The sequence below is a fragment of the Paraphaeosphaeria sporulosa genome, assembly GCF_001642045.1.
Source record: "Paraphaeosphaeria sporulosa strain AP3s5-JAC2a unplaced genomic scaffold CC84scaffold_2, whole genome shotgun sequence".
In the NCBI taxonomy this organism is placed as follows: Eukaryota; Fungi; Ascomycota; class Dothideomycetes; order Pleosporales; family Didymosphaeriaceae; genus Paraphaeosphaeria; species Paraphaeosphaeria sporulosa.
The window spans coordinates 4,038,599-4,050,788 of record NW_017253361.1 but is presented as its reverse complement, the minus strand read 5'-3'; the positions used below and the strand labels follow the sequence as shown (position 1 = coordinate 4,050,788).

Sequence of the window (12,190 nt, the reverse complement as noted above, 5' to 3'; positions counted from 1 at the left end):
CTGCTGCTCAGCGCGATCCTTCGCCAAGCGGAAGCCTTGGCAACAATGTCCGCTCGGTGCGAAGTGCCAGCGCGCCCCCAGGCGCGGCTCACGCGCGACATGATGACAGTGTAGGGACTTCCCTCCCTCTGCGCGGCGAGCTCATGGTCCGAAATCAAGGCCCCCGCGCGTACCCTGGCGCGAGTAGGGTCCTGACGCAACGATGCAGTGGCGGGTATGTGGCTAATGCGTGGTGCGTTTCGAAAGTCGCATGATTCTAAGGGGAAACGGTTCTCAGTGTCAGAGGAGACCCGGGCGGAGGAGCCTGTGGGCGAACGGGAGGGTCTGGCAGTCGTGTGGGCCGTTCGCTGCCTGGTGACAGACGGGCGGTGACCTGGAGGCGGGAAGAGCCAAGACGTCCAGCCCGGGGTGAACAGGGCGTCTGACTACGTGCTCTGGCCTCCGCCCAGTGGCCAAGTTGTTTCCAAGAAGTTTCAGCACCGGGCATTGCTTCTCCACGTTCTTGGGATCGTATGTTTTCTGAGTTGCCGGAGTACAGCACACGTGGACGGCGGTCTCGGTCAAATCTAGCAAAGCCCATCGGTGGAATGAAAGGATATCGTACGATTTCGACTGCGATTCCGACTTGAACAGCCTCGCCGCCGGACTTGAAGCAGGCACTTCGCGCGGGATTGCGACTATTTTTTCCCAATGGACCATAGTACTGACCGTTTCTCCACGTTGAGATCTCCGCCAGCACTCGAGCCTGGTCTGTGTAAGCACCTGTCAAATCGTTCGTACGGGTGCACGGCGCCATGTCAAACGTTGCCAAATTTCTCTAGGCTGTTCTTAGCCGCCTCCGCCACTTGGCAGCCTACACTCGGCTGTCTACACGCATCTTTACAGTGATGGCGTATACCCCTTCAATTCGCTAGAGCCCCTAAGGAGTGCCTCAACTGTGTGAGAAATCCGGCACCGCTCTTGGCTCAGCATGCTGCGGCGGAGTACGTACTCGCAGGGCGTTATCCCTCCATCACCTCATCACCAATATAAGTAACTGTGCTTTGGTAATGTTGTAGACTCCTTCCATTCACTTACTCCTTTCCTTCTCAGCCTCTCTCGTTTACGACGCTCGGGCGCAGCCTGGTCTTTTCTCATTTCCTATCTCATCGGTATTCAGGTAGATCCTGAACCGTCCTGCTCTACACCGTGCGTTGATCGCCGTCTATAATACTTCGCCGCACGAACTCATTCTCAGCTTCAGTCGACATTCAATACCTTCTTTTCTGCATCAATTTTAGACCATCACTTCATTCAGAGTATTCGTTGCATCACATCTTTTTAATACCTTATTCTTCCTTTGGCACTGCCGTCTACACCATGCTTTTTAAGTCACTTCTCATCGCCGGCACGGCGTCCGCTTCCTGCCTCCACGGTCTCTACCGGCGTGCAGAAGGCGAGGTCGAGATCCCTCACTTCGGCTACGAGGACACCTTCGGTCCTCTCAACTGGGCTGCCCTCGCACCTGAGAACGAAGCCTGCGCAACCGGAAAGAACCAGTCGCCCATCAATATCGGTATGTAAACGACCTCACTACCATTCCCCTCCACTGACACACCACCAGACAGCACCGTTTCCCTCGCAACCGAGAAGCCCATCCTCGACATCCCCCAGCAAGCCGTCGAATTCGAGAACCTCAACACCACCATTGAGGTCGTCGTAAACGGCACCACCACCTTCGGCGGCAACCAGTTCGGCCTCGCCCAGTTCCACATCCACACCCCCTCCGAGCACCGCATCAACCGCGAGTACTTCCCCCTCGAAGTGCACATGGTGCACAAAGGCATTGGTACGTCGTCCTTCCATCCCGGCTCTCTTCTTCCCGAAACTCTATCCCCCACGCATTATCCAGCCCCCACCACCCCACACACATCTTGCCTCAGGCACGCCCCAAACCAAACCAAATAATGCATGTTAACCCTTCCCAGCCGACCCCACGCAAATCGTCGTCCTCGCCCTGATGTTCGAAATGTGCACCGCCGGCTCGGACCCCCTAATCGCCTCCATCGCCCCTCACCTCCCCGCCATCACCGAGCCCGGCTCCCGCACCCCGATCGAGACGGGCATCGACTTCTCAGGCGTCCTCTCCCTCCTCGAAACCTCCAACATCTTCCAGTACTCGGGCAGCCTCACCACCCCGCCCTGCTCCGAGGGCGTGACCTTCCTCGCCGTCGAGACGCCCCTCAAGATCAGCGTCCCGGACTACAACGCCATCAAGAAGATTGTAAAGTACAACTCGCGTCTGAGCCAGAACACTTTGGGCGGTGAGAACATCATTGCGGTGGCGGCGGCGAGCGGCGGCGCTGTGGGCGCGAGCAACGAGACAGCGCCGGTTGCGGAGGAGGCCGCGCCCGCGACGCCGGTGGAGGGTGCGCCGATGCCCGGGTCGACGGTTGCGATCTCGGAGATCTCAGGGAGCCCGATGGCGAGCCCGTTGGTCGGCGTTGTGCAGAGGGGTATGCGGTTTAGGCACTGAGGAGCTGGACACTCAGGGAGCGGCGTCGGTGGTGCGGTGGGTGGGTGCGAGGGTGTAGGGTATGACGTGAGCATAGATGAGAATGCATAGTGACGGCGTTGGTACACGTGTTGTTCGTTCTTTCTAGATGTTTACCTAGCTTTTGGTGTTTTCCTCAGTGTTGGGCTTTGGGTAGCGCGTGTGTATCGTACGAGCGGGCGTGTTCTGTTTGATATCCCAGAAGTGTTTGGTGTTTGAATTCAATCTTGATTTACTTGCTTCTACTTTTGATTTGGGCCGGTCTTGCTTTTTGTGGTGTTTGGGAGTGCTGGTCTGGTATACGCCATGGATGCGAAACCCTCAGTGCTCGGCCCGGGCGGTCCGTCAACATCCATCGACGTCGTTTGATCCTCCACTTTTCCAATCCGCTGTGTAAGACCAAGCAACTGTATAAGATCAAGTCGAGTATCGATGTGACTCGCACCGCTAGTCACTCATTGTAAGTCAAAGTTTGAAGTGGCTTCACACATCGCTAACAATCCACCAACAGCACCAACCTCTCTTCCTCCTAGGAAACAGTCGCGAATAACGAGCATAATACAGAACCGACAGAATCAAACCAGCTGCAAGTTCTACAGTCTCGTCACCCACGCCTCATCCACCCTGGCCGCTAGCTCTCAACATCGCTGCCCAAGGCCACCGCATCTGCAAGCCGATGCGAAGCAAAAATTGAGTTTGGAAGGGAAGACACGAATCCAGAGCCCATTTCCGCATTCTCCAGCACCGGAACCACATCCAGCGTACGCACAAACATGCCGCCCAGACGCCCTTTCTGCTTCACTGCGGCAGACAACTCACACAACCACACCCACCAAGGCCAAACGAAAAGCCTCGTCTCCACGCGCCAAAAACTTCGCACCGACGCCCACCCTACCAGCCAGGCCAGACGCAGCGAGACGCTTCAAAGCCAAAGTCGAGTCCAACGTCAACACAAGCTCACCAAGCCCCAGCCCAAGACCCTGTTTCCCCTTCCCCCGGGCCTCCCCCACCCCTCCACCCACTCCCACTCCCCAGTACCCACGCACCCACCCACCGCACAGCCCTGCTCTCCACTGCAGATCCACCGGACCGACACGCACCAAGCTGAGCCCTTATCTTGGGTGCGTGGTCGTTTCGTATCAAGATCAGATCGGCGGAACACCAAACACGCCCAGCCACCGGTGGAGAACAACACAGACCCGTTCGCGCGGAGCCATCACCGCGTCGCACCCCAGGAAACGGTAGCGGTGTCTGTCATGCGGCCCCAGGGAACGGTGTCTGTGGGAGGTGTTCGGTAGGGCAGGGGAAGGGGAAGGGCCAGTCGTTCGCAGCCCGCGGGTGCAGGACGGGCCTTGGAGCGCTGATCAGGAGAAGGGCGCCTGGGGCATGTCGAACCGCTGCTGGGAGACTCCGCTCAATCAATGGTGCACGCCATCGCAGCACACGTCTCCGCGATCGTTTCATCGGATTTTATTCATTTGGTCTGGTAAGCTTGCCTTTCCCATCATCAGCCCTTGTTTTTCCATGCAGTCCATCATGCACATACACACCACATCTAGAGGTATCATACTCGCCACGCCCCGCCAGCCCTCACAGCCAGCCCCAACACAGACAACACAGCAAAACGCCGCCCAACGCTCTCAAAGCATCGCATTGCAATCGATCCATCATAGACCCATGCGCAGTCTCCCAATGCCAGCCAAAACCCGCTTTATCAATCATACACAGTGCAGAACTTTGCCAACGGATCCTTGGGACGCTTTTCTTCCTATAGCTTCACGCCCCATATACCTCTGCCGCCACAGACACCCACCCACTCGCCGCCCGACCCCGTCAGCGCGCTCTGCGGTGCCCAGCTGAGATTGCCGACCTCGTACTCGCACCTCCAGCTAGCGTACGGCCCTTTCTGGCCCATTGTGCCTCCCGAGCCCTGAGCAGCTGCTCCCTGTCCGCCGTTGGGAGGATGTGCGCTCGCGGGCGTGGGCGGCTGAGCAGCATGGTCGCCGCCTATCACTGCGCCGTTCTGCGAGTGCAGGAGGTCCCAGACGAGCACGAGCGAGTCGTCTCCGCCGGAGGCGAGCATCCCTCTTCGGGAAGGATTCCATTCTATGGAGTTGACGGATGCCGAGTGGCCTCGAAGTTCCAAGAGCGCTTGTCCGGGTTGTCTCACATCGAGGATGCGGATGAGATTTGAGTCGGCGGCAAATGTGGCGAGGAGATGTGCATCGTGGGGAGAGGCGGCGAGGCGGAGAAGGGGTGGCGCGTAAGACATGGTCTGCTGGGCTTTGGTGGGTGACATGCGACCACCAGGAGAATCTTTGAAGATTAGCAGGGATCGAATTGAGAAGCGGCGCACATACCTTTGTCGCCCTGTCCAGGCGGCTTCTCAGACGGCTCGTAGATGATGGTGCTGTGCTCCAAGCTTCGGAGGTCGAACATTCGCACGCTGCCATCTGCACCGCAGCTGACAAACACGTCGACGCTACCTGCGCAGAAGCGCACATCGAAGACTTCCTTGTCGTGCGCGATCAATTGTGTTTTGGCCGTCAAGGTCGGTATATCCCAGATGGTGCAGGTTGTGTCTATGCTCGAGGTGATTATGAGCTTCGGAGATAGTGTGTTCCAGTCGAGCGAAGTGAGTGGTGCGGTGTGCTCGGGCGTCTTGGAGTTGGAAAGCAGCGCTAATGGTGTCAGCTTCTGCGGCGGAGGTTCCCTCGTGTTGACCGTGGAGGTTCGTGTGATCGTGTTGCTAGGTGTTGGTCCAGTGCTCTGGGGAAGCGACCACAGCCGCAGATGGTCGCCAGAGGTTGCGAGCAAGTCGGTCGACTGTTTCTGGGTGGACGGCGGTTCCCACAGTATCCGCGTGACGGGGTAGGAGCAGGTAGCCTCGGCCACGCGCGTGTATTCGAGGCCGTATTGGGGGGCGCCCGGCGAGGAGACGTCTTGCGGCACGAGGTGGGTATCAAGAATTTGAATCTGCAAATCATTAGTCGATGGGTCGGGGGACTGGTCTTTGGGTCTGCCATACGAAATTATGTGTGTCTTCAAGGTAGCTTCCCACGGCCATCTTGCCAGCGCCATTGCCGCCATGGACATTCCACTTGCACCAGTCGAATGCGTATGCAGGCCAGGGCGTGAGATAGCTACTGTTGGAAGGCTGACGGTCGTTCTCGACGAACAAGGTGCCTGCGCCGGTCGCCTCCTCGCCCATGTTGGAGTTTGCGCGCGGTCGGATGTCGGCCAGGCCCAGCGGTGAGTTGGAAGCTGCGCCCGACGGGGTCGCAGGGTAGTATTTCTGGGCAGGGGTACCGGCGGCGTACTTGGAGCTCTCGGGGGTGTTTGAAAAAGGAATATACTTCTGGTCGGGCCCCAGGCCAGCCGGGCTGGATCGCGAGTAGGTATGCGAGGAGGAATGCTGGGGTTGGTTCTGGCTCATTGTGCGCGTGGGGAGCGTGTATTGCTGAGAATTGGCGTTCACCGTGTTGATCTGGGGTATGGTAGGCACGGCCGACGGTGCAGTGTATGTGGTCGCCGCGCCGGGTCGCTGCTGCTGCTGCTGCTGCTGCTGCTGCTGTTGGGCGCCCGGCTGCAGGCTGCCAGGGACGGGCGGCGCGCTGCTGTTGCCGTACTGCGTGTTTGGGGCTGCGTGGTGGAGGCTGGCGTTCTGTGCGCCGTACTCGCCAGGCGAGTTGTACATGGATGCCGACGACTGCGACTGCATGGTGTTGATGTGCAGCTCCTCGTTGGTGGCTGCCCGCCGCGGCTCGAAGCTTCGCGCCTGCTGCTGCGGCGGTGGGTTCGAAAGACCCCCGGCCGTCGGCGGCGCAGTGTGTCCTCCGGCGTGCGGGCCGCTGCTGGCAGGAGACTGCACGCTCCCGCTGCCTGGCATGAGGGCATCGGTGCCGGCGTTGGTGGTGCCTGAGGTGGCTACGCGGAGGTTGCCCGCGGGCGCGCCAATGCTGCCCAAAGCCTGTGCAGCCTGGCCGAGGCCCTGCGACGGGGTGAAGGCCGAGCTCTGGTGGTGGTGGCCATGGAACGGCATGTTGCCGCGCGCGTATGGCACCTCGGGGGCGGATGTAGTGCGGAGGAGGTGGGCAGCGTGGGCAGTCGTGGTGCAGGAGCGTCCGACGTTGCCATGGTTTGACCCACACCCGCCGCCCGCCCAGCCCCTCCCCCTCCCTGCAACGAACGCTCCCTCCTCCTCCACCGCTGGGCTGCGACTCTGCCGCGCTCTGCACAGGCATACACACGCTCTCGTGGCTCACGCATCTCGGCCCTGCCTCGCCCTGCCCCGGCAGCGTCTCCCGCCGCAATGCCCCCGATCCAGCAGCCCGTGTCTGTTCGCGCCCTGCTGCTGCTCCCGCCCGCGCCGTCGCCGCCCACTTATGCGGCCCTCAAAGCCGCTTACAGCGCGCCGCTGCTCACTGTGCTCCAGCAGCTTGCTCGGTCGCCGGAGAGGGCCCATGGACGTGCTATCCTTGAGATTGCGCTGCCCTGTCCCCACCTCTACGGCCGGCTTGACGCGCCACGAGGGCCTCTTTATGCTGCCACCGAGAGCCTCGTTGCGGGCCTATACAAGCTTATCTGTATCATAGCTGCCCAGAACGCCATCGACACAGAAGATGCGGAAGGCGTCGACGCCCGCATTATACTTGTCGCATACCCACGCAATGGCAGGCTGGACCAGCCAGCTTCCGACAGCACGCCTGAACATGAACTGCAGGGACCGGCCGTCGATCTCAACACGCTCGCCCAAAGCCCGAGATCTTGGGATCACATCTTCTCTGTACAATGCGAGGAAGGAGAAGGCCTGCTGAAACATTTCCTCGCCTTGTCCGGTGTTGCACGCAACGTGCAGCGAGTACGCGGCGGCATAGTCACCGTCGAAAGCACACCCCCTAGCGAAAGCCAGGTCAGCCCTGTCAATCATCTCTCCGTGGCTGTCGGTGGCACCTTTGACCACATGCACATTGGCCACAAACTGCTGTTGACCATGTTTGCTTTCGCGCTCGGCAGAAGACACTCGCATGACGACCAGGCGCCAAGCGTACTCACCGTCGGCATCACGGGCGACGAATTGCTCAAGAACAAGAAGTATGCAGAGTTCCTGGAAAGCTGGCACGACCGTCAGCGGGGGGTTCACGACTTTCTCATGTCCGTCATCTACTTCGGACAGCCTGATGACAACCGAATTGGGGTCGAGGAACTTAACGAACCAGGCCCAAATGGACACGCCGTGCACGTCTCCTACCCCTTCGGCTTACTCATCAAGTATGTGGAGATTTGGGATCCCTTTGGCCCCACCATAACAGATGTGGCCATTACAGCTCTGGTTCTCTCTTTGGAGACTCGCGGTGGTGGCAAAGCCGTCAACAGCAAGCGTCTTGAAAAGGGTTGGCGTGAGCTTGAAGTCTTTGAGGTATCCGTGCTAGATGCGAGCGAAGAAGAGCGCGTGGACGAAACGTTCCAGAGTAAGTTGAGCAGCACCGAGATTCGCCGAAATCGAAGTGAGCGCAGCCAGTCCCAGAAGTGACGTGTGCCTGTGTGGTTTCCACGGAGGGGCTAGATAGCTTAGCATGGCCGCATCTGCACCTACAGGATGAGACAGCTCGCAGCGCCAGGGCGAGTACACTCACGCCATGTGCGAGAAGGAGACTGCTCAGTGCAGAAGCGGCGGGGGCATATTTCTGTGCGACGTTTCCGTGTCCTCGAGGGGCGGTCAAGCCGCACAACCTTCCGTGAAGCTGCATGATACCGAGAAAGTGTTGCACCGGGGTACAACAAGTGGGACGACAGAGCTAGCGGCTATTCTCGAAGAAGCCACAAACTCGTAGCGTGGCGCTGCAGGCTCGTCCGAGCAGCTTGGAGCGATGGCGTTGCAATACCCAAATCCGTGTCATATTGATTGAGACAGGATGACCGCAGCAAATGCATGTTGCGATCCTTCACCACGCACCTACATCAGTGAGGCGGGCAGCAGGGTACGAGACTTCACGGGCCAATGGTCGGGCTACCGTACTCTTATGCAGGCAATCAGTGACAGCACAGCGGCCCCGACGTCCACGCGCTGTCTACACCCGTCGTTAGATGAGCAGACGGGGGTTGCACACATTATATCTTATGCCACATGTTTCAGCCCTCCCAGGCAATTGCGTATGGTGTCGTCACAGGATTCACGCGATACCCAAGTGCACGGCAGGCCTTTTGCTGCTGGTAGCGTACGATTGGTGTTCTAGCGTCCTTACCGACGCAGTGCTTCGCTGGCATTGCAGCAGACCCGCCAAGTTGTGATTCGACCTCGCTGGTGGGATGTGGAGAGCGCCGACTCTGCCTCAAATCAGAAGGCCGCACCGTTTCCGCCCTGCACGCTGCCATCCATCAATCGACCGGTCGCTCGGGAGGAGCCTTTACTTCCCGGCCTCACGCGCATGAGCGTTCAGTCACGTTATTTAGCGTCGCCCTTCAGTCCGTATTATTCGCCCACATGCACACTAGCGGGTCTTGGATGCGTACAAGTGCAGGCTTTCCTAGTCCGAGGCCACACCTTCAAACAACGCTTAGCTGACGCTGGGGCAGAGGTCATGCCTGCAGTTCCGTTTGCTCTCCAGGGCCCTTATCCTCCTCCGTATGTCCTGGGCACCCCATGACGCAGGCGCCCGGAGACCAGCGACAACACCACGCCGCCAGCTGAAGGACAGCGCCATTGCAGCAACCTTTGCGTCCACGCCGCCGGCCACAATCTCCCCCGTCCAGCATAAATCCGCCTTCCCTTCACCCTGGTGTTTCCTCCCCTCGTATTGCCTCTGATTTGATTTCCTCGGCAGTCGATGGTGCAATCGCCACGCTATGTGTATTCTCAACCTTTCCAACGAGCTCCTACGCGAGATACTCGATCACATCGATCCTGAAAAGCCCATAGGACCGGACCGGCGCGCCTATCTCTCCCAAGAAAGTTTTGAGCTGCCCCCAGACCCGGACCCGGACCAGTCTCAGGATATTGCCAACTTCCGGCTAGCATGCAAGAGGTTTTCCGATTTGGGGGCGGTTCATCAGTTCTCGCGCGTCACCACACGCTTCTCACGCAAAGGCCTGAAGCGTCTAGAAAACATCGCCAGCCAGCAGCACCTCGCCGAACATGTCAAAAAGTTCAGCTACATGGTACCATTTTTTTACGTTGAAGGTTGTGGTCCACCTGCTGTTCTCAAACATGCACGCGTGACTGACAAGATCACAGGACGAGCACGCGTGCGCGAACTGTTGCCGGCACTACCCCAAAATCTCGGAACACTCGATGTGCGTCTCATGAACATCGCCTGATCGCTTGTGCTGAGTCCATGCAGGTCAGACACTTTGTCCAAAAAGTTAAAGAGCAGAAAGAGATCGTCGAGACCGAAGAGGACGCCCGTGTTCTAAATAAAGCAATATCGGCTTTCACATCGCTTCAACATGTGCAGATACTTCGACTGCAAGACCAGCAAGATGGAATGCTCATATCCTATATCCGGGAACATGACCCTTTAAGCACCTTGGTCGAGCTCAGGTGGGCACCAGCCTGTTCACATTCCACCAAGACCATTGGTGCCGCTTTACTTGCGAACAAATCCCCCTGCTCTCGCTTCTCATCGCCGATGCTGAGTCCGCAAAGCGTCCTAGGGGCCGTAAACGATCCGCCATCAACACTAAGTGTTCTCGCGGAACGATTGACTTGCCTAGAACTGCATTTTGACGACGGTACGGATCTAGACAATCGTATGCGGGCACTTTCCACTTTGTCTAGGGCAGTGTTTAGCGCCGCTAAAAACATGCAAGCCCTGCACATAGGGTTTCCGTCACACAGGCCGTTGAGTCTGCCTCTCGAAGAGGTCTTCCACAACATCAAATGGGATAAGCTGCTCGCTTTCGGCATCCAGTCTTGGAGACTTGACGCTGACGAGATCATAGCCTTTGCACAAAGGCATCGAGAGAAGCTTCGCGGACTTAGGCTCAGAGACGTGCTACTCAAGGATGGTAGCAGGTGGCAGGACGTACTCGGGTTTCTGAGAACGGACATGCCGAGATTAGATTGGGTTAGCCTGCGGCGTATCGACTACGAAAAGAACTTTGATGAGCAGTTGGTCATGGGTGTGGAGGTACCCGACGATCAATTCATGGCCAGTGACAGCAGCAGCGATGGTTACAGCGATGGCTTCGACCCTCACGAGGACGAGGACGACGATGTTATTCACTCGGCCTATCAACACAGCGATCACGACGACCAGGAGAGTATAGACTCGGTCGAAGAAGACTCAGATGCTGATGAGCCAGAGCAAGGCGGCGACATCCACTTCCCACCAATGTCTCCCGACACGCCAGCCTCGGTCCCTTGGTGCAACTGCAGCCACACTGACAGCGTGGAAGTCCTCGGCGACAACGGTGTCGTCGTCACCTACTCACAAAGGAAGTTTTGGGAGAAATGGGTCGTACGGAAAACGTGCACAGAGCACTGCAACAAGTGATTGGGGGGCAGCCTTTACCACAGTGGACGCAGGGTAGACTCGGACGCCTATACAGCAGAGGTTACATGGGGGGTCGCTTCCGCGCCCCACATCTCCCCTCTTTCGCAAAGAGGAAGAGGGAGAGCCGCGTGGCATATATTTAGCCTATGAGCAGCGAGTCGCTGGCCCGCACAAGCACCTCTCCACCCTGATGCCGCACTCGGAGCTGGTGCTGCTGCAGCATCAGTTATCTGCTTTTCCAACTCCGACGCAAGTCTCGGCTTGTGCGCAGGTTTCGCGTTCAACAAAGCAATTTCTTCGCGTCACACCTTGCACGCGAGTCCCACACCAACAACGCGCCCAGTGCTGCATATGTCAGGAGACCGGACGCATTTTGCACTGCCAGTATTTGCTTCTTTTGGTATGGTCCTCCGCTTCTTCTCTCCATCTTGACAGTTCCGGCGTCGGAGCCGCGTCTCGAATCTGACCCCGCACATAAAAAAAATCGGCACAATCCAGTGGCTGCAAGTCGAGCTCTCCTTTCTTCGCTTCGCACTACAGCACCTTGTCAGACTCTCGACCTAATTGTACCTTAACACACTTGTTGCTTCTTTCTTCTCTTCCTTCATAATGCGACAGCCAAACAAGCGCGGGCGAAAGACAGCAGCCATCCCATCACATAGTAGACAACGCGTCGGTTGGGTGTAAATGACACTCTCCGTCCTTCCCCTTCTTCGCCCGCAACCCGACTAAGCTGAATTACTCTGGACGCAGCGCCACACTTCTTTCTTCCCACTTTGTTGTTCTTTCAGTCCAACGCGATGCGCATCTGTAGGTAGAGCTGAATAAAAGTTTGGTCTTTCATCTCGCATCCCGTCCCAGTCTTGAACACTCACCACCAATTCGACTATTCTACTTCCACGCAAGCTTGACCACCAACTACCTCCACCAGCGTCTTCAAGTCCCCTTCTTTGGATAGACGTGAAGATCCCCGCCAGCGTGACCTAAGGAGGTCGGTACGAGCATTGAAATTCTAGCCAACAGTGCATACGTCGCAGGCGGAAAATCCTAGCCCAACGCCGGAACAGCAGAGACGGCAAGGCCATGTTCAGCATCCCTCAGTCCCCACCTCCCTCCCTCCCACACCCACTGGCTGGGCTTGGTCCTCTAGCACCCCGCACGT

General features: G+C 58.0%; 5 protein-coding genes across 5 annotated transcripts; 3 read left to right on the top strand and 2 right to left on the bottom strand.

Annotated features, from left to right (window-relative positions):
* Window positions 1-179: 179 nt before the first annotated feature.
* CC84DRAFT_492443 (uncharacterized protein) lies at window positions 180-1,120 on the bottom strand. The gene is made up of 2 exons (XM_018186507.1): window positions 1,094-1,120; window positions 180-1,007 (listed from the first exon to the last, which is right to left on the bottom strand). Exon 2 carries the CDS (start codon window positions 794-796, stop codon window positions 257-259), a length of 540 nt encoding a protein of 179 aa, XP_018041089.1. The 5' UTR covers window positions 797-1,007; window positions 1,094-1,120; the 3' UTR covers window positions 180-256.
* Window positions 1,121-1,359: 239 nt separating this feature from the next.
* On the top strand, window positions 1,360-4,163 carry CC84DRAFT_1237746 (carbonic anhydrase; the record flags this gene model as incomplete). Its single annotated transcript, XM_018183915.1, has 4 exons — window positions 1,360-1,555; window positions 1,604-1,828; window positions 1,968-2,495; window positions 3,045-4,163. 4 exons carry the CDS (start codon window positions 1,360-1,362, stop codon window positions 3,776-3,778), a joined length of 1,683 nt encoding a protein of 560 aa, XP_018041088.1. The 3' UTR covers window positions 3,779-4,163.
* CC84DRAFT_1161588 (WD40 repeat-like protein) lies at window positions 3,996-6,631 on the bottom strand. Its single transcript, XM_018177780.1, has 3 exons — window positions 5,562-6,631; window positions 4,894-5,509; window positions 3,996-4,849 (listed from the first exon to the last, which is right to left on the bottom strand). Exons 1-3 carry the CDS (start codon window positions 6,573-6,575, stop codon window positions 4,302-4,304), a joined length of 2,178 nt encoding a protein of 725 aa, XP_018041087.1. The 5' UTR covers window positions 6,576-6,631; the 3' UTR covers window positions 3,996-4,301.
* A 39-nt stretch (window positions 6,632-6,670) lies between these two features.
* On the top strand, window positions 6,671-8,257 carry CC84DRAFT_492284 (uncharacterized protein). The gene has a single exon (XM_018186505.1). It carries the CDS (start codon window positions 6,846-6,848, stop codon window positions 8,064-8,066), a length of 1,221 nt encoding a protein of 406 aa, XP_018041086.1. The 5' UTR covers window positions 6,671-6,845; the 3' UTR covers window positions 8,067-8,257.
* Window positions 8,258-9,280: 1,023 nt separating this feature from the next.
* On the top strand, window positions 9,281-11,123 carry CC84DRAFT_492313 (uncharacterized protein). The gene is made up of 3 exons (XM_018186506.1): window positions 9,281-9,713; window positions 9,768-9,826; window positions 9,874-11,123. Exons 1-3 carry the CDS (start codon window positions 9,380-9,382, stop codon window positions 11,026-11,028), a joined length of 1,548 nt encoding a protein of 515 aa, XP_018041085.1. The 5' UTR covers window positions 9,281-9,379; the 3' UTR covers window positions 11,029-11,123.
* The last annotated feature ends 1,067 nt before the right edge of the window (window positions 11,124-12,190 follow it).